General features: G+C 47.1%; 1 protein-coding gene across 3 annotated transcripts in view; it reads right to left on the bottom strand.

Moving 5' to 3' along the window:
* The window catches only part of RUNX1 (RUNX family transcription factor 1), a 264480-nt gene extending 246581 nt beyond the window's left edge, over positions 1 to 17899 (bottom strand). For all 3 annotated transcript variants that reach the window (XM_061167361.1, XM_061167359.1, XM_061167360.1), the window contains exons 1-2: positions 17691 to 17899; positions 17439 to 17555 (exon numbers count right to left, since the gene is read on the bottom strand). In XM_061167361.1, the coding sequence (XP_061023344.1) occupies positions 17439 to 17496 (58 nt within the window). In that variant the 5' untranslated portion in view covers positions 17497 to 17555; positions 17691 to 17899. The remainder of the gene's footprint in view (positions 1 to 17438; positions 17556 to 17690) is intronic.
* Positions 17900 to 21519: the final 3620 nt, after the last annotated feature.

The following is a 21519-nucleotide window of genomic DNA, read 5'->3' as shown; positions in this document are numbered from 1 at the left end:
TGAGGCCATCTGCCCAAGGCAACACAGCAGGAAACAGAGCTGGCTTTACACCCAGAGGCTCTGCCCCGTGTTGTAAGGTGGGAGCGAGTGAGTAAGGCACGGAGTCCATGCTCCCCACCAGGCTCAGCCTCCTACTAGCTGTGTGGCCGGGAGGCTTTCTTCACCCATCTCTGCTACATCCTCCTTTTAAAATCTTTATCAACTGGGGATTAAGAGCTGTGCTTATCTCTATATCTGGGTCTCTATTTCTGGTTGGCAAATAAGATCATCTATGTTATTTTTCTGGATTCCAATAACAATTAATTAAAAACCCACAACATTCACTTTCAAAAAAAAAAAAAAAAAAGAGTTGTACTTACACCCAAGTTTTTGATTAAAAGAGATGAAGGAGGGATCATGCCTGACACATTATAAACCATTGGCGAATGTTAGCTGTGCTTGTCATCATTTATAAGCAACAGTGTCATTTAATTATCTCATGTGAAGATTGGAAGCTTTCCCAAGAGGAGTGTGACGGAAGCAGGGTGGAACTGAGCCTGGGGGCCGCGGGGAGTCGGGGTTGGGGGTGTGGGGAGGTAGGGAGGTGGGAGAGTGGGCAGGTTCCCTGAGGAGACGGAGGACTCCCTCTCTTCTCTCCCCCATTGTGGACTTTTCCAGAACCTGTCCTCAGGCCCAGGCCACAGGGGTGGTCCAGGCTGACGTGAAGCTGTGGGGTCAAGGTCCCTCAGATTTTCACTCCTTCAGGTTGTGAGGTGCTTATGGGAAAGCTGACTTAGAGGGAAGAGGCTGTGTTGAAACGACTGCTTCTGTGTCAATGACCTGTTGGGTTCTAACCCAATGTGTGTCTGTGCTTGCATGCTCAGCCACATAGTCGTGTCCAATTCTTTGCGACCCCGTGGACTATAGACCACCAGGCTTCTCTGCCCATGGGGTTTTCCCAGCAAGACTACTGGAGTAGGTTGCTATTTCCTCCTCCAAGGGATCTTCCCGACCCAGGGATCAAACCCATGTCTCCTGCATTGGGCAGGCAGATTCTTTACCAGCTGAGCCACCTGGAAACTGACGTGGGAGGGGGTAAAATCTGTCACACGAAACGGTGGTGGTGGTTGGGGGTGGGGTGGGGTGCTGGACCTCAGACAGAGGCCACTGTGGCTGGAAGGGGGTCAGCTTGGACCTGAGGCCAAGACTCCCCAGAAAGAACTCAACCTGAGTAAAGGTTAAGTGGAACTCATGGAGGGAAGATGGAAGAAGGAGGAAGGGAAGTGGAGCTGGGGGTCAGGCCAGGCCCTGGGGTGTAGGCAGCTGGTTCTAAGCATGCTGAGGGTGTTTTCTGAGTCACAAGAATTCCCCAGCGATAATCTTTCAGTTCACACCGTGAAATTTTTATTTCCCTTAATACTCTGTATAAGGAAATTGAGTCTAACACAGAGTCACCTTTCCAAAGGAGCTTTATTAGTTTATTATTATATTTTTTATTGTGAAGAATAATTAGCCTGAGCGCCTTTTAATTTGTTCCCATTACGATGTTTGCATAACAACAATTAGAAGCTGGCCGGGCTCCCTGCTTCTAGGCAAGCAGGCGACTCTCTGCTGACTGGCTGGGAGCTGGCTTGGGTGAAGGGGTGGGGGGGGGGCATGTAATTAATTATTGTGTCCTTTGCCACGTGGAGCCCAAGGAGAAAGGGAAGGAACTTTGTGCGACCCTGTGGTAACTTGCTGGAGAATAATCAAATGAGACATGCTTTTTTAACAAATAAGGTCAGAGAGGAAAAAAAAAAGAAAACCTCAAACCCACCTGCTTGAGAGAAGGATTTGTAATGATGTCAGAGGGCTGGAGATGTGGACTTTTGAAATGACAGATATTTGCAGAAGGACAGAGAGATGATTCCCAAAGGCCCACCAGGGAGTGGGTCTCTGGCTTTGCAACTGAGGGCTTGTGATGTGAGGTGTGGAGGTGAATGGGTGGGTGGTGGTATGAGACTACTTTTGCTAATCACCTGCTTCTGGGTGGAGTTTTTATCCCAACAATGGGACTAGCTGGATGTGCATGCTTGCTGGGAGCATCACTGAAAACCCTGGCCAGGGTGATGGTTTTGACAGGTGGGCTCCCAGAGGCTCCCTGGCTTCCTGAAGGATGGACTGGGGTCTGAGGTCCCTGATTGTCAGGGAGCATCGTTTGGCGGGTTCTTCCATACGTGAGTTCCAGGATGTGGATGGGGCAAGAGGGGCACCTTAGACACAGCATTTAAAAGAGGTGCTATCTCTCCAAAGCCTTCCAAGTTCAGGGTCAGCTTTACATGATCCCCAGAACAATCGCCCCCTAAAGGTTTTTTTTCAGGAAGTGCCTCCTTGAATCAAACTAGTCTTACTCCAGACAAATGGCCAGACTGCTAAACTGACAACTATCTGGTTGGGAAGAAAGGCTTAGTCATGGTTTCCCCCAACCAGCCTATCACCATCATCTTGAGAATGGGTGATTCTGATGTACGCTTGTTTGAGCACTGCTGGCTTAGAGTGGCATCCTTCATGAGCAAGAGAGAGAGAGGGTGTCTCTCTCTCTCTCTCGGGGGGCAGCTCTGATGGGGAGGGGCCCTGAGGATGTAGCTAGTGGGCAGGGGAGGCATTCATACCAATGGTGGGCACCTAAAGCCACCCTGTGTGTCCAGAGGCATGTCAGCCATCCAGGAGAGTGGACTTTGCCGGTGGACAGTGGCCCCAGCTTGAGGCTCCCTGAAGTTCAACGCCCCCTCCCCACCTCCTCACAGTATCACCTTCTGTCCAGGGGCTTCGGCAAGTCTTTAGCTCCATAAAGCTCAGCTCTCTGGTGTGTCAAACTGAGAATGGTAAGAGCCACTCTTCTCCCTGTAGGCCCTGCAGAGAGAACCCCTCCATTTGAACCTGGCTCCCTCCTTGACCAGAAGCCTCACCGCAGGTTCCCTCATCTCTGCATGCCACGCCCCCCGAATAAAAAGAGGATTAGCAATGAGTCGACCTACTCACAGGTTTCTGTGAAGGATTTAATGAGGTGACACAAGGAAAAGTTGGATACAGTGCCAGGGGCTGGCGCAGAGCACACGCTCAATAAACATTACCCGTTGATAGCTTTGCAGAGGACTTCCCAGGTGACGCTAGTGGTAAAGAAGCCGCCTGCCAATGGAGGAGACACAAGAGGCGCGGGTTCCGTCCCTGGGTCGGGAAGATCCCCTGGAGGAGGGCATGGCCACCCACTCCGGTATTCTTGTGGGGGAAAGCCCACAGACAGAGCAGCCGGGTGGGCTACAGTCCATCGGGTCGCGAAGAGTCAGACAGGACTAAAGCAACTTAGCAAGCACGTGGTCAGCTTTAACATTTGTAAGCTCAGCCCTCTGCCGCGGAGCACTAAGACCATTTCTGCATGGCTGCGTGGAGAGAGGAAGAGACCCAATTCTCCATTCCGCTGTGTGCTGCTCTTCCTGGCACAGCTACCAGGCCATGTTTTGGGCTCAGCAGAGGCTCCTGCCCTGCCTCCATTCTAGACACCTTCAGTGGCATTTCCCACGGTTACCCTTCCTTATTGACTTCTTCTCTGTGTCCATTACTTTGTATATATTATCTCCAATCCTTTTGACAACCATCTGGATCATTGCGCCCACTTACAGATGAGAAACCCAGGCTCTGCAAGGTTGGGGAAGCAGGTCAAGTTCACATAGGGGATAGAAACCAATCTCCTGGCCCCAAGCTCTGGGCTCCCAGCTTCCTGACCTACTGGCTGGTCAGGTCTGTCCACCTCGTGGCTTCTGCACCAATGATATTTTATAGAGAAGAGCCTGGGGCTCAAGAATACACAGTTCCTTTTGGAGTAGAGTTGATACTTCAACACCAGTGGGAGGTTGGGAGAGGGATGGAGCGGGAGATTGGGGTTAACAGACATAAGCTATTACATGTAAAAGGGATAAACTACATAGTCTGACTGTAGAGAACAGAGAACTATATATATTGATTATCCTATGATGAAACAATGGAAAAGAAGACAAAAAAGAATATATACACACACACACACGTGTGTGTGTGTGTGTGTGTGTGTGTGTGTGTGTGTGTGTATAACTGGATCACTTTGCTGTACATCAGAAATTAGCATTGTAAACCAACTGTACATCAATAAAAAGACCAAACCAAACACACCTATTGGAACTTCCAGCTGAAGGACTCAAGGGTGCTGAGACAAGCTGAGTCTCAGTGAGCATGAAATGTATAGTTGCCTGGGGACCTCCTGATTTAAACTGAGGTATTCATGCAGGAGCAAGGGAGGGGAAGGAAAACCATCATAATTTGCCTTTTTAGTTTTCATCTTATTTTAATTTCTATTTTGGGGATGTGTTGTACACTGAGCATACTATAATTATACAGTACGGTAGTATGAGTACCGTAGGACAGGCATGTAGTTTCTAAATAAATAAATATGCATAGGCTTAGGGGGCATGCTAAAATAAGCTTTACTTCTATTTGATGTGATCAAAAGTGTTTGGAAACGACTGCCTTGCTGTTCAGTGGTTACTGGTCCACTCAGAGGCAGCTTTGCTGAATTGAGTGCTTCAGGCGAAGAGGAGCCACTAGAATCCTGAAAGCATGGGACTTGAATACCTTCTTCTGTGTGTGAGTGTGTGTGTGTGTGTGTGTGTGTGTGTGTGTGTGTGCGTGCGTGTGTGTGCACAAGAGATAGACAGAGAGATAGAGACAGAGAGAGAGAGAGAGAGACAGAGGCAGACAGAGAGACAGAGACAGAGAGAGGGAGACAGAGAGACAGAGAGAGACAGAGAGACTGATATTTCTCCTGAGGGAGGCCACCTTTGAGAGTAACAGCTTTGAATGCAGAGTGTCATGAGGACATACATCCTTGATGGGAATCGTAGCCGGGTTCAAATTTGGTCAGAAGAGAGCACTCCCCACTTCCCAGGGGGCCCTTTGAGAACCGGAGGCTGGCAGCCTCGGCGGGACACCATCCTACACCCTCTGTCCCTCTGTGTGAACACATGCACTTGCTTTTCTGCTGGTCGTCCAGATTTCACAAGAGATGCTCATCAGAACCAACCTGGTTGACCGTAAAGTTGCCTCAGGCTGGGTGGTGGGCACAGGGGGGTGCTTGGCTCAGGTGGTGCTGGGTTTCTGGGTAAGAGATGGCACCCGGAGCCCTTGGGCAGGAGAGAGCATCCAGGCTGCACCGGTGGGGCGGCTCCACCTCCCGCACGCACCTGTGGTGGATCTTGGGGCCTGTGGGCTCCACAGAAACTGTCTATTTGATGTTTCCACACAGAGCAAGGGGTTTAGCCTGACAAGAGCTGTGGCGTCTGACCAAGGTGATGGAATGGAGGTGATCAGAAGAGTCTGCTGACTATTTAGGCTCCTGAGTGGAATCAGTCCCTAAAGTCCAGTGTCTGCAAAACTCTAGGATCAGGAGCAGAGCTGACCCAACTTCCAGTTCTGACTCAGGCACTGAGCCAAGAGTAGGACCTCTGACAAGGGAATGTCTCTTGTACCCTAAGGCACAGAGGTGTCTAACATGATTCCAGCCAAAAAATATAGTAATTTTTATATTTTTATAGTTATGTACTTTTATATATAATTTCAGTTATATAATTTCAGATGCCAGTAGAAACTAGATAGAACTATATATAGAAAACACACACACATACCTTAGAATGTATCACATGTGACAATATCTCATAGTTTATATGTCTCATAGTTCATTTGTTATTTAAACAGATTCATCCACCTCTAGGATACAATTACTTCTTTGTTTTAAACACAATCTAGTGGGAAGCATGTTGGAGGCATAGTTTTTTTTTTTTTTAATATGAAGTAATGATGCGGGATGATTGGCAGTTGAACAGAATTTCCATTGTTGGTGTTTGTACTTCTTTATACGACCCCATCCCTTTCGCAGCCCTAATATTTGTTTCAAATTGTTCAGTAATTGTTTCTTTTCTCTCAGATTTTGGGAGTCCTAGCCATCCTGATTTTTCTGAATGGTGGAGTCAGTCAATAATAATAAAACAGCAGTGTGAGTTTCTCTTCATACCCATCCATGCCTGGATCATTTCATCATCACTCAATCCCTCTATGCTACTCAGCCGCAGGCTGCAAAAGGCAGAGGCAAGAGAGCAAACTCATAAAAGATACAGCTAATTTTTCCCTTCTTCCTAATTCCTCCAGACTTTTGCATGGGCTACATATATGTGTGTGTGTGTGTGTGTGAGTGTGCACGTGTGCGTGTGTGTATACATCTATATGCAGTTTCAGAGTTTACAGATTGTATACTTTCAAAGTGGGTTAATGTCAAGTTCAGCTGTGACTGTTAGCAAGGTGGATGGGGCTGCACAGATGCAGCTTGCAGATGGTGTGGAGTGAGCGGCCTCAAGCACGTAGTTCAAAGTGCAAACAGAAGCTGTGTAATAAAACTGCAAACTGTGGTTGGTGTTGAAACTGCTCCTGGAAAAATGGCACCCAAACTAATGTATTTTAGTCTACATTCTCTTTTGCACATTTTGAAGCTGTAATAAAAATGAACATCAAAGGTTAAATGTGATCTTTTTTATGTGTGTGTGTAGAAGATGGAAATTGTTCCTTCACCGAGCAATGAAAGATTTTCTAACACCGTGGTTAGCCTCCTTGAAAAAACTCCACTCACAACAGCCTGTGGCCACCTAAGAGTGAGCCATGTGCTCAAAGTTCTAACTTTATTTTTATTGAAGTACGTTGTTTTACAATGTTGTGTAGTTTCAAGCGTACAGCAAAGTGATTCAGCTATGTGTATATATGTGTGTGTGTGTGTGTGTGTGTGTGTACATAAACTCTTTTCCATCATAGGTCTTTCAGACCCTTCTTCGTAGGTTATTACAAGACAGTGAATATAGTTTCCTGTGCTATACAGTACACCCTTGTTTATCTATGTTATATACAGTAGTGTGTATCTATTAATCCCGGGGTTCTGACTTTCATTTGCTCTTTTTACTATATCCCTATCTGACAAGTTGACCACTGGAATATTTTCTATGTCTTTCTTTAAGACATCCTACTAATAAAAAAGTCTGAATTCTTATACATTTTCAGAAAAATCCACGTGCTTTTCAGGACCAATATGGCTGTCAAGGAGAAGAGGAAATAGAGGCTTGCTTTGAGGTCCGAGGCTATATTTGATTTATGGTTCATATCTTATAATTTTGTTCCCTATCAGAAAGGGTTTATTTTAGGAGTCCTAGTCTGCACAGAGGACATCCAAAAGACCAGGAGTAAAAATCAGATGGTTGGCAAGGAAGGTGGGCAGAAGTTTTGCAAAATGTCAGTGACGTATTTCTTTCAATGGACATGGCTTCAAGACTTAACACGTTGAGTCCTTAGCTTTGAATCAGTTTAGCACAGGAGGCAAATTTACACATAGAAGCATCAGTCTTGAAAGCAGTAGAGGCCATTGAACAAGCCCAACTAGCCAACTGTGATTTCTATTTTGGGTGACCTTCTACCTTGGGGCCCCTGAATTGTCTGGGAGAGCCCACTCTTTAAAGAGAAGTCCATCTCAAAGTAGACACAGAAGGGCCAAGGGCTGGGAGGGCAGTGTCTTCCACAAAATCAACGATTCTGCACGTTCACTGATCTTGCAGCAAAGCAAGATGAAAGATTTACACTATTTCTTATTTCAGGGAAAAACTGAATAAAGGCTTTTTTTTTTTTTTTTTTAAAGGTATTGACTTTCAGGGAAGTAGATTTGCATCCAGACTCAGGAAGTAGACAGGCCAGTAATTACGAAGCAAAAATAATCTGTAACTTGCGGAAATACAAGGTATGAATAAGTATTCTATCTCCCAGATAGAGGGGTATTATCTGGTTGTTGTCTTTCAATCAGAGATAAAACATCCTTGGGTAAATTTAAGGAGGGTGACTTAAAAGAAAATTTCCCTCCAGAAATTCTGTAGAAAAGAATTCTCTTAAAAAAAAAAAAACCAAAACTAAAGGTATAGAGGGTTGGGTCATGGGGTTTTGAGAATTCAAAAGAGCAAGGAAGAGAAAAAAAGAAAACTATTTCCAGTTACTAGTAGATACATCAACCCCGGGGCCAGGTGTGGTGGCTTTTATATAAGCAATACTCTGGTCTATACAAAGCTGGTTGTTTTTTGTAACACTGTGAGAGTCAAGTGTGCTTCTGGGTTTCGACCCTGACAATAGGTGTGACCCTGACTCCCTTTTGACAGGCTCCTTGTCCCACTCCATCCCATCTCCTGCCTATTTTGCTTTCAGTAAATCAAATATGAAAGAGCATTCATCAGTACCATGTTTCTAGATTCCGTGTATTTGCATTAACACACAATATTTGTTTTTCTCTCTGACTTACATTGCTCTGTATGACAGGCTGCAAATGCAGATGTAGAGAACGGGCTGTGGACATGGAGGGGAAGGAGAACGTGGGACGAACCGGAAGAGTAGCACTACATATAGACACAATCCTGTGTGAAATAGCTAGCTAGGGGGAAGCTGCTCCGTACCCCAGGGAGCTCGGCTCTGTGCTAGATGACCTAGAGGAGTGGGAAGGGATGGTGAGAGGGAGCCTCGAGAGAGAGGGCATAGGGATACATGTAGACACACAGCTGATCCACTTTGTTGTACAGAGGAAATTAACACAACAGTGTAAAGAAATTATACTCCCGAAAAAATACTAAAAGTGGGGAGGGATAGATTCGGAGCTTGGATTAACAGATTGACACCACTGTATATGAAACAGGTAAAAAATGAGTGTCTATTGTATAGCACTGGGAGCTATATTCAATACCCTGTAATACCCTATGATGGAGAAAAATCTGAAAAGGATATATGTATATATTCTATATATCTGAGATATATATATATGTATATATATATATATATGTATATATGTATGTATATAACTGAATCACTTTGTTGTATACCTGGAATCAACACAACATTGTAAGTCAATTATACTTCAGTAAAAAAAAAAAATTCAAGACCTTTCCTTGAAGGTGCTTTCATTTTCTTTCATAAAGCAAAAAAAGAAAAAGCACCATCCTCCCCACCCCCCGTATCCACTGGCAACCTCTAAGGACTGAAGGAATAACTCAGGGCTTCTCTGAGTGTATTTTCTTTTCTTTTTAAAAAAGTTTTATTGGGGTATAGTTTCTTTACAATGCTGGTGATTTCTACTGTACAGCAAAGTGAATCAGCTATACGTGTACACATATCCCCTCTTTTATGGATTTCCTTCCTAATTAGGTCACCGCAGAGCACTGACTGGAATCCCCTAAGCTGCTATAGTAGGTTCTCATTAGGTATTATATCAGACATAGTATCGGGGCTACATAGGTGGCTCAGTGGAAAAGGATCTGCCTGCCAATGCAGGAAACTCAGGAGATATGGGTTCGTTCCCTGGGTCAGGAAGATCCCCTAGAGAAGGAGATGGTAACCTAGTCCAGTATTCTTGCCTTAGAGAATCCCATGGACAGAGGAGCCTGGTGAGCTACCGTCCATGGGGTCTCAGAGTCGGAGATGACTGAGAAAGCAGACATGTATCAGTAGTGTATATATTTCAGTCCCAGACTCCCAGTTCACTCCACCCCTGTGTGTATTTTCAAAGCACAGCCCACATGGAGGTCATAGGAGAAGAGACGTCACCAGCAATGCCAGGGTACCTGCCAGGGAACAATGTGGCCTGGCAGATGTTGCCCTGGGCTCCCTGATATCATTCCCACCCACCTTCCCCTCTGCCTTCCTCTGCCCTGTGAGCTGATAAGTGCCACGTCTGCTGCCCCGGGCACCCTGCAGCCAGAGACCCTGTGACCCGGTTCGGTCCTATGAGGTACATAAGAGGGAGCTGGCAGAGAGGGGCTTCCTTTCTTGAATAAAAAGACAGAGCTCCAAGAGGAAGGGTTTGAGGCCCCCATGTCCTTCCTGCCTGGACAGATCTGAGAGGCAGGCATCTCATGGTGGAACCAGAACACAGAGCATCCCGCTGTACCAGCCGTGGACCACTTACTCCTGAACCACCTGTCGCCCGTGCTGGACCAAGGCCTGGCTGCTTGAGCCACTGTAGTCAAGTTTCCCTTAATGTACACCTGAACATACTTCCCACCAGTAAACCCTAGTGAGAGTTTCAAGCTCTTTATGTCACTGTAAGAAAATGCATCATTTCAGTCGTCTTTGGGATGCATGGTTTTTCCACCTGAATTCCTTCTTTTCTTTCTTTGGCATCATTCATTGTTGTCAGGATAATAGAGGGGAGGAGGAAGGGAGAGATTCAAGGAGCTACGAGAGGATGAAAGGATGTCCCTTTGATGAAAAGAGAAGGCTGTGTGATCCTGGGGAGTGTCTAGCTTACTTGTCCAGCAGGTGAAAGCTTATATGAGGCTTCGGACTCTGTTTCGTGTCCTGGTTCCAAACTGGGAAAGGAGTATGTCAAGGCTGTATATTGTTACCCTGCTTATTTAACTTATATGCAGAGTACGTCATGTGAAATGCTGGGCTGGATGAAGCTCAAGCTGGAATCAAGATTGCTGGGAGAAATATCAATAACCTCATATGAAGATGATACCACTCTTATGGCAGAAAGTGAAGATGAACTAAAGAGCCTCTTGATGAAAGTAAAAGAGGAGAGTGAAAAAGTTGGCTTAAAACTCAACATTCAGAAAACTAAGATCATGGCATCTGGTCCCATCACTTCATGGCAAATACATGGGGAAACAATGGAAAGAGTGAGAGATTTTATTTGTGGGGGCTCCAAAATCACTGCAGATGCTGACTGCAGCCATGAAATCAAAAGACACTGGCTCCTTGGAAGAAAAGCTATGACCAAACTAGACAGTATATTAAAAAATGGAGACATTACTTTGCCAACAAAGGTCCACCTAGTCAAAGCTATGGTTTCTCCAATAGTCATGTATGGATGTGAGAGTTGGACTATAAAGAAAGTTGAGCACTGAAGAATTGATGCTTTTGAACTGTGGTGTTGGAGAAGACTCTTGAGAGTCCCTTGGGCTGCAAGGAGATCCAATCAGTCCATCCTAAAGGAAATCAGTCCTGGTTGTTCATTGGAAGGACTGATGCTGAAGCTAAAACTCCAATACTTTGGCCACCTGATGCGAAGAAATGACTCATTGGAAAAGACCCTGATCCTGGGAAAGATCGAAGGTGGGAGGAGAAGGGGACGACAGAGGATGAAATGGTTGGATGGCATCACCGACTCGATGGACATGAGTTTGAGTAAGCTCTGGGAGTTGGTGATGGACAAGGAAGCCTGGAATGCTGCAGTCCATGAGGTTGCAAAGTGTCTGACATGACTGAGCGACTGAATTAAACTGAACTCGTGTCCAGGAACCACCCATAATTCTCTGAAAGCACTCCCCGATTATGTGCGCTGTCTGTAAAGCTCTTGAAGGAGACACTCCCTTTCTACCACCCCGGGGCATCATACTGATTTGTTTTGGGGGGTCTAACTAGGCCAAGTAAGACACATTACTTGGGGCCTTTTTTACTCAGCAAAGAGGCTGAAGGAAGGGATTGGTGGCCTTGAGAATAAGGGACAGGGGAGCTCAAGGAACAAAATTTTTGGAAAAAGAATATTTTGCAAACTTTAAGGTCTAGGTGAAGGAAATGGCAACCCACTGCAGTATTCTTGTTTGGAGAATCCCACGAACAGAGGAGTCTGGGGGGCTACAATCCATGGGGTTGCAAAGAGTCAGACAGTACTGAGAGACTAACACTTTGTTTTTAAGTACCAGAGCAGCTTCTGGGGAGCTCTCTGAAGAATGAGAGTTGGAAAAAAAATTTTTTTAAGAGAATATGGGAAAATGCTTGCCATATGTGAAATGGTAGGATCACTGTTTTCCATTAGGAAATAAAATTAAAAAATTACTTCATGTTGTTACACTGAGACAATTTGTGATGCGTTTTATGGTACCTCTCTCTGTCACGTTCAAAGATTTTGAACAGGAACTCGGTCATTTGGAGGCAAGCTCATCTAGAACATTATTAGTCCCTTTTGCAGAACTCAGATGAGACACGGAGACATCTAATGACTCATCTAGGTCACTAGGAAGTTACCTGAGAAACAGAAAATTCACTTGAGTTTCCGGTGTGGCCTTCACTCCCACCCCCAACCCGACAAGCAACCAACGTGCCTTCACTGGAGGTGGTGCTGGTGCTCATGAAGTCGCTAAGCTGTGTCTGACTCTTACGACCCCATATATAGCCTGCCAGGCTCCTTTGTTCACTGGATTCTCCAGGGCTTTGACAAATACACGGAAATATCCCCAGAAGCATGGATCCGGGGGAACCTGTGGAGGGTCTCCAGGCGAGGAGGTAGCTGTTTCATTAGGAAGGGCCTTCAGGAGAATCAAGTGATGCCAGGGCCTCAGAGAGGAGAAACTTCCATCGGGATTCCTGTCTCAACATGCCCCAACTAGCTACGACGTTGAAAAGCTAACCCCGCCAAGTGACACAAAATGCCCTCACCCTTTCTCTGTCCCCTTTCTCATAGAGCAAGAGAGACGTGGTGTTGAAGGGACGGCTAATTTACTCACCAAACTCCACACCCTACTGGGGTCCTGCCACCCCGCCTCGGCCTAGGCTGGACCCGCATGGCAGACCCCCTTCCCTCCTGTCTTGGTTCTGACCCTCCACACTGTCTCCTCCCCACCCTGAGTCTCTGTCTTCGGGACCCCACCCGGAGTCCCCTGTGACCTCTCCTTTCTGAGAGTAGACGGCCTTGACTAAGCATCATCTGGAAAGCTGAACCGCAGTCACTGTGGCCGACATCAACTGCCCGGTTTTTATGACTGCACCGAGCCCTGTGCTTGGGTTGTTTAATGTAGTCCTTGCAGCCACTTTAACGACAGGTCCTCCTATCGGGTTGGCCAAAGAGTTCATTCGGGTTTTACCGTACGGAAAAACCCGAATGAACTTTTTGCCTGATCTGATACCATCCTCACTTTAGAGATGAGGAAACCGAAGCTCAAGAAAGAAGCTGTCCCATGCTATTTTGGCAAAAAGCCGGAAAAACCGAAAAGAAAGGAAAAGTACGTCACCGTACTAAGTCTGCCTGGTCCTTGTTCAACCCTGGCCCCTTCTCTTTTTTCGTCCTGACTGCTCATACAAACTCCCGGGCTCTGGGCTTTAGACCAACACCCCCCAAGCCTGTCTCTCTTAGATTCTGTGTGTGCAGTGGCCCAGCATCATTCGCTTTCTTAGGAAAAGGGTGGATCTTTTCAAAGTCCACAATTCGGACCTGTTTCAAGAGAAGAAAGAAACCTCCTGGTGATGAATTTGCTTCCCAAAGCTCTCCCAGGCTGTTTGCTTGCCGGTTAGCCCCTGGCTCAGCTGTTCCTTCTAAAGTTGCTTTTGCTCCTGGCAGCTCACTGGGCCAGCCCTTGGAGTCTGAGCAGGTGTGGGGCCTCCTGTGGCCTATCTCCCAACCCCAGGGGTGGGGTGTGCCTTTGGGAGAGTCTGGAATTACAGGGACGATCCCTGGGGAGGAGGCAGAGCCAAGGAGGTTGGCATCTCTTGGGGGACTGTTCTTTTGCTCTTTTAAAGCTTAACATTTCAAAATTGCCTTGTCATTTTCACAGGTCTCTCAGCATGCAAAGGAACTAAATGGCAAAGGGTATGATTGTGAGTTTAGATAGATTTTAACACCTTTTTTTTTTTCTTTTCTCAGTTTCAAAATGTGTGGGCAGTTTCAGAACGCAGAGTTGCATCTCACATGGGGGGAGCTGGGATCTGATTCCTCCACATCCAGGAGGGCACTTAGGAGAAGTACAGGTTCCCTTTGGGTCCAGGGGAGTCAGACTGGCTAAGACACACCGTCAGGGACTAAACCGTGTCCTCCCCAAGTTCATACGTTGAAGTACTAACTCCCAGCACTTCAGAAGGTGGTTGTATTTGGAGACTGGGTTTTTGCAGCGATCATTAAGAGTAAACGGTTTTTGCAGAGATCATTAAGAGGTCCTCATAGTGGGATCTAATGCAATATGATTAGTATCCTTGTAAGAAGAGGAAATTATGACATAGATAATCACAAAGGAGGACTGCAAGAGGACACAGGGAGAGGACAGCCATCTATAAGCCAAAGAAAGAGGCCTCAAAAGAAACCAACCTCCCGATGCCTTGAAGCCTTCCCAAGACCAAAGCTACACCAGGACACTCCGTGAGATTCTGGCCTCCAGAATCACGAGACAACCGATTTCTGTTGTTTAAGCTACTCAGTCTATGCTTGTTTGTTATGGCAGCCTTGGCAAACGGACACGGAATTCACACGGTGTCTGATACCCAGTTGAATCAACGGCTTTGTGTGATCTTAAACCTCCAGCAGAGCCAGAGATGTCTTCATAAATATTTCTCTGCAAAGAAGTGGCAAACTGAGGCCCATGGAGAGACACGCTTCACGCGTTCAGCCTCCGCTCCTGCAATTCCCTTTGAGAGATAACCTCGAGAAGACAGCGGTGCGTCAGCCCCGCCGAGATTTTTACCTGTGGTTCTAGGAACTCGGAGGCATATTAGCATTCAGGCTTTGCATAGACCACTAAGCCACTTCTAAGAACACGGCTACCTGAGGCATTTTGCAAAAACACATACATGCTGATGTTCTTCCTCCGCATGCCTTCTCCACTCTGCGGGACCTCACGCGGTACCCCGCCAGGGGACCTGAGTTTGGGTCCTGCAGGGACGGCGTGCCGTGAACCACGGGGGATCATGCCAGGGAATTTCAATCACGCCTCATCTTCTTGCCTGAGCACATTCAGTGAGAAGGCGCAGCAGCAGCCTTCTCTGTGGTAGACCACATTTGTTTTGCATGCCAGGCTCTCAGACTCTCGCTTGCCTGTCCCACAGAAGGGAACAATGGTTGGCTTGGTCCCACACCTCTCTTTCGCCTCCATTTCCACTTGGGTATCTTGCTCAAAAAATGAGTTATGGGTTTCCTCCTGTGAGAATTGCATGCACTGATAAAGGGCCATCCCAGGAAGAAAACAAGATATTTTCCCTGCTCACTTGGAGCTGCAGATGGGGAGGGCACACACACTATAAATTACAGGCGACAAGAAATGACCACAGTGCGGGCCGCTGCTCTCGGCCAGGCTGGGGAAACAGGGTACCGGCTACGAGGAGAATACGGACTTTAACAGAGAGCAGGGCAATTCTTCTAGGATCGCGCTCTAAGGCAGGGCCCACATCGTACCAAATGCAGTGATGTTTTGCTACCTCTCCAGACTCAAACAAGTGGTGTGGACCGCGAACCCAGACGATGCAAACCCTCAGCCTGACGAATCACCACCTTGATAAACTGGGCTGTGAAAAATGGCCCAGATTTCACTTTGAGTCTCTGATATTCAGCCTCTGTATTATATTCTTGAGTGAGTGATTGTAATCGTCCCTGAGTTCCTTTTAATGACCAGAAGGAATGAAAGACCTTTTCCCAGGAGCCCTTCTGAGTCTTGGTTGGGGTCCTAGGGCCCCCTGCACACAGTTCCTCTTGAAAGCTATGCTGCCTGATGGGGGGGGCAAGTGCTAAACCTGAGGGGCAGGTCCGATTGGTGTCCATCCTGGGGACACTGGGTTAGGGGGCTGGGTTAGGGGCTGAGCGTCTTGTCTTTGCCGGCGTCTGAGCAGGTCACCAGGACCCCCCTCACTTAGCTCGGCTGTCTCACCAGTAAGGACAGGAAGGCAGGCCAGCACTGCACACCGAAATCCCATCTATTACCCAGTGGAATGTTGAAAAATTTCCTGAATCTGCCTTCCTGAGTTGATAGAATAGGAAACAATCATCATTTGGAGAGAGTATTGAAAGCAGAGTCAAGGCAGGAAGATTTTTTTTTTTTTTTTTTTTTTTTGTTATTCTACAAATATTGCTTCCTTTGCTTGTCAGAGGCCCAGAGGAAATGCAGCGAGAGGGCTCTTCACAGCTTCTCACCCCCAGCGGCCGGCGTTTGTGCCGCCGGAGCTCAGCGCCGTGAGGATGTGTGACTCATACCCAGCGCATGACTCAACTTCACTAAAATGTCCTCAGCTGCCAGTAAAGAAGCACTTGAAAACCCTTTAATTTGAAGCTTTGAATCAGTTAATGACTTGCTTTCTTCCCCTTCTCCTGAAATCCTACTCTCCCTACAACACACACACACACACACACACACACACACACACACATCTTTGTCAAGTGTTTAAATTTCAGGGACCCGGAAACACAGAGGCTCTGTGGCATCCACAATAGCGTTTGTTGTGACAAAGTGGCTGGCAGCCCTCTGCATTCTTCGGCTCACTTGGCTCGATGAATAAATAATGAGTCACAGACACTATTTGGGTGCGCGAGCGTTTGTAGCTAGAAAATGAATGATCCCCACCCCCCCCACCCCATCCATCCCACTCCATCTCAGCTCTGCCAAACCATCAAGCCACACACTGCAGGCGCTGGTCAAAGGGCTCGCCCCGACGCACACGGCAATATCTTAGTGACATTTCTGTGTTCTTCTTTGTGTTTGTTTAGGCGCGGCCCTCTTTTTACCCAGCAAAGATAACCCCAGACGCCCGTGCACACCACACACGTACTCACACACTCAGAGCTCAACCACAGCTCGGCGCATTTCGGGAGGCTGGTTGGCAACATGCAGGCAGGTACCCCACACTAGCTGCTTCTATTAGGAAGCACGCAATTTCAATGACTTCAGCTGCCACTTCAGACGCTTGACTTAGGCAACTTCTTCCTTGCTCTTGGCGGTGGGAGAGACTTGTGTATGCTTCACTTTCATTCTTTCTCAAAAGATGCCGGCAGCCTCTTTTGCATTGAGGCTGCAAGGAATAACCCAGCAAGGCCCCATTCTGGGGCTTTCAACCTAGACCAGCCTGTCCGGCTCCTCTACTATCCGCTTTTCGGAAACAACTGACTTGCTACTTTGTCCCTGTGGTGTCCCCGCCCGGGCGGTGAGCCGACCTCTGCCTCCGCCCCACGCTGGCACCAGCCTTCTTGGCCGGCGATGCAGGAGTCCGCTAAAGCCTGGTGCAGGCTGGCATGTGGGCCACACTGCCTGCCCAGCGCGGGACAACTCAGCCACAGCCATCTCAGGCCAGGGGGGCAACCAGAGAAAACCCAGAGAGCTTCCTGCAAGCTTTATGATCTCTAGGATTTTAATCAGGAACAGCCCAACTGACTTGCCCCAGACAAAGTTCTCACCCACCGACGGAACCCCTCGACAGCTTAACTAAGTATTTATGAAAACATTTCTCAAGAGCGGCCATCTGATGAATAAGTAATCCAATAGCCTTGAAATCTTACGCCTGAGGAGGTGTTTGAATTCCTCCCCTCTAAACAAACGGGAGAGCGGCAGGGGCTGTCCGCACCCAGTTACAACAGGCAGCCACTTTATTATCTACAGAGCCGAGCAAAAGTAGATATTAAAATCTCAGAGTGTACTCACCTCTCATGAAGCACTGTGGATATGAAGGAAATGACTCAAACATGCTGTCTGAAGCCATCGCTTCCTCCTGAAAAGGCACCCTCTTCTGAAGGCGGGGGATTCAATGAGTTCTTTTACCTTAAGAGTGAGAAACCAAGAAAGGTCACCGTTTTAACCTCACTCCCAACCATGGTTCCCTACAGGTCCTTTTTGGTTTTTTTTTTCCCTCGACACCTCTAGAGCTCCCTGAGCCCTAAGGAAAAAAAAATGTACCTTTGCAAAGACAAATATTCAAATTGGTAAAGATTAAAAAAAAAAAATGCGGCGTCTTGGCTGTGGGTTGATGATGTTCAGAACTCTGCGAAACCCTGTGGTTTGCAGTCAGAGTGATCCGTCTTGCCTGCTGACCACTATGCTGGGCTCAGACTTCTGACACTGCCAGGCTACCCAACTTGTGGTTCTGTGGTTGTTTATGAGGCCCAAAGAAGTTTTCACACAACCCAAATTACAAATTTAACTGTTCCCCTTTCCATAGCCCATCTTAATTGGTTCTTGCCAATCATGTGACTTCAGTGATGTCAAATTTTTTTTTTTTTTTACTTTCTGAGCAATGCCCTTCCTTCCCTCCACCTGCCCTCCCCCAGGCGGTGCAAGAAAATAGCCGAGGAGACTTTGCAAGAGAAAGAGAGAGAGAGAGAGACTGCAGAAAAAAAGTGACTCAGAATCTTATTATATCAATGATCTTTGCTGATTTAGTACAACTTGAGTCCTGTTGTTGTTATTTGTGGTTTTGGGAACCCCTGATTATTTTGATAAAGATTTAACTGCTGCTTATTCAATAGTAATTCAACCCTGGCATCGGGCTGCTGTGCAGACAGGATATGGAGCCCATCATTTCAGATGCTGGGCATCAGATCAGCAGAACTCAGCCCCTGGTAAAGATGATCACAGCATAAGCGAAACTATAAAAGGAAAAAATAATAAAAGGAAATGTTTGGATGAGAATATGACCCCTAAGAGGGTCTAACAACTTACTGGTATTTTAAAGCCTGCAAAGAAGAAAGCATTTTAATTTTGTGACTAAAAGACCATTTTAATAAAACCAAAAGTATGTGGTTTTCTTCCTCCTAAGTGGACATCTTTTCAATAAAGGGGTAAAATTATGTTTATCTCTTACACACATACATACACACTGAACTCAGGAAGCTAAAGGAAAACAAAGAAAAGCGAAATTCTGTACTTGGGGGTCAAAGCAGTGGCTGCCTTAACACTGTTCACTTTTTGTTTTCACCCATGAACGATCCCTGTATTGCCTTTCTCAAGTACAATTCAAATTAGTAGGCTAATTCACACCTGTAGGTAAAACTCAGCCCAGCACTATGGCAATTGCACTTTGAGAGCATTAAGAAGACTTCACAAAATATAGGGAGGGCAAAGGTGATGGTCCTCCAGAACAAGAACTGACAAAATAATACTAGACAGCTCATTCTGTAGCTTAGGAAGAAGACACGCCTGCTTGGAAGTCCTGAAAACAAGCTAATCTTGCACATGGGCCAGCCATTGGGGCACACATATTTATTTTTCTTGCCCATTGGTTTTGTTGTTGTTGTTCTGTCCTACTCTTTTGAGACCCCATGAACTGTAGCCCACCAGGCTCCTCTGTCCATGGGATTCTCCAGGCAAGAGTACTGGAGTGGGTTGCCATTCCCTCCTTCAGGGGATCTTCCCGACCCAGGGATCGAACCCACAACTCCTGCATTGGCAGGTAGATTTTTTTACCACTGAGCCACCTGGGAAGCCCCAGCCCACTGGTTTTACCACCTCACTAATCAAATGTGGTTCATTTGGAAGTTCCAAAGTAAACATCTCCTTTCCCCATTGATGACTTTAGTTCTTTTCCTCTGTTCTGCATACATCCTCCAGGGCAGGATCGCCAATCCCCACCGCCCCACCCAACACCTTACCCCTGGGCTGCAGAGCAGGAGGTGAGAGGCAGGTGAGCAAGAAAAGCTTCACCTGCTGCCCGGCCCCCCCCCCCCCCGCCCTGCTTCCCACCGCTCCCCATCACTCACATTACCACTTGAACCATCCCCTGCCCCCAGTCCTTGGAAAAATCGTCTTCCACCAAACTGGTCCCTGGTGCCAAAATGTTTGGGGATTGCTGCTCCAGGGCACTCTGTTCATAATTTCATTGCACATGGTTAAGAGACACTATGAGGTAAGGGTTTTTTTGTGTGTGGGGGGGGTGGGGGTGGGGGTTGGTGCTCTGCTGGGTCTTTGTTGCTGCTCGGGTTTCTCTCTAGTTGTGGAGAACAGGGGCTACTCTCTAGAGCGCAGGCGCAGCAGTTACGGTACATGGACTTAGTTGCTCCGCTGCATGTGGGATCCTCCCAGATCAGGGCTCGAACCCGAGTCTCCTGCCTTGCCAGGCAGATTCTTTACCACTGAGCCACCAGGGAAGCCTGAGACAAGGGGTTTTGAACTGCTAACTTGTGGATTCCAAGATGGTCAGTGATAGCCAGCAAAGACATTTTGTAATAAAGTCTGTACTATTAGAATAACCCCCTGGGTTTCCCCCTCCCCTTCTCTCAATTTCGCTCCCCCCACACCAGGGATAACACTGTCAGAGATCAGGGCACAGGGCTTTTAAAAGGAATAGACATGATTCTTTCTTACTCCTGTTTTGACTAAAGCAGGAATTGAAACTCCAGAGAGAGACTGCTTTCTCCCAGACGGGTGTGAAGTTAGCTTGCCAAAGCTTGACACCTTATTAGTACTTAGAAGGATAACAGTGTGTGCATTTCTTCAAATTTATGAAGATCTCAATGTCATGCATGTTGCCTAGTGCTCTCCATGGAAATCCTCTGTTAAGATAATTACCAGTGTGTTTCTGGGTTCCCTGATAAAGTCGAGGCTGGTTAAACCCCATACCAGGGTCTTTTCTCTCTGCTATACTGAGTACTCCCCGAACGGACCCTACGAGCTCAACGCTGTAACATGCAGCTGCCACGTCAGAGTCGGTTGAGACTTAATAATGACTTAGAAATTCAAGTGGTGATGCAACTAGTCCTTAGGGTATTCCATTCCAGAAACTTCCCAGAAAATTTCAGCCTAAGGTGTCCAGATGCTCGACAGGAGAGTTTGGACGTGCCCGTTAAATGCCCACATTCTTGGCTTTTCTCTGTGGGCCTTGTTGGAGTAGAGTATGGATCTTTCCCAGTGGGGTCTTCTAGGGCAGGTCATGTTTAAAGATGAAAGTAAGGCTGGAATTTGCAGAGGCCTCATGATTTGTTGTGGGCTTCCCAGGTGGCTGAGTGGTGAAAAATCCATCAAGATCCCCTGGAGAAGGAAATGGCAAAGCCACTCCAGTATTCTTGCCTGGAGAATTCCACTAGAGGAGCCTAGCGGGCTACAGTCCATGGGGTCTCAAAGAGTCAGACACGGCTGAGCACGCACACAGACACACACACACATACACACACACACACGGTTTGTTGTAATCATCTGTGACCCTTGGGGCTAGAGTTGCCACGGAGCCACAGCAGGCAGAGTCTGAAGGCCTGCAGGCTGGCCTGGAGCTGCCTTGCTCCAGGTTATCTGCCGTAACAGCAGATAACTCCCCGAGGCCACAGTTGGAGTTTTTCTGGGTATCCTCCAAGTCGTGACAATAATAAAGACTCAGCCGGCTGCTGGTGAACTTGGCCTTACCACTTCCTTAGAAGCCCAAGACGAAAGGACATGTGTGCCATCCATGACGCACCTAGGGGGACACCTTTGACCGTCTCTCAGATAACACTGTTCAGGATTCTTTAAGTCTGTGCACTGACCCACACCTTCTGTCCTGCTTCCTCCAAGTGACTCAGGCTCTGGGCTGCTGGCTCGGGACTTGTACCCAAGTGGCTGCTGCGAACGTGGCTTTGCCAAGTAATTGGATGGCAGTTTTCATCCTGCTCAGATTGGCTATAGCTTCTACTGGGGGACAGATGTGCTCAGGTATTATTTTTAGTGGCTCTCTAAAAATAATAGCAACGGTGGAAAGATGTGTGTTTGCATAATCCTATAATTAATGTATATACTTCTGTGTGCAGCTCAATGCAATCCA

Source organism: Dama dama, chromosome 19, assembly GCF_033118175.1.
Source record: "Dama dama isolate Ldn47 chromosome 19, ASM3311817v1, whole genome shotgun sequence".
NCBI classification, from domain to species: Eukaryota; Metazoa; Chordata; class Mammalia; order Artiodactyla; family Cervidae; genus Dama; species Dama dama.
This window is presented reverse-complemented; position numbering and strand designations above follow the sequence as displayed.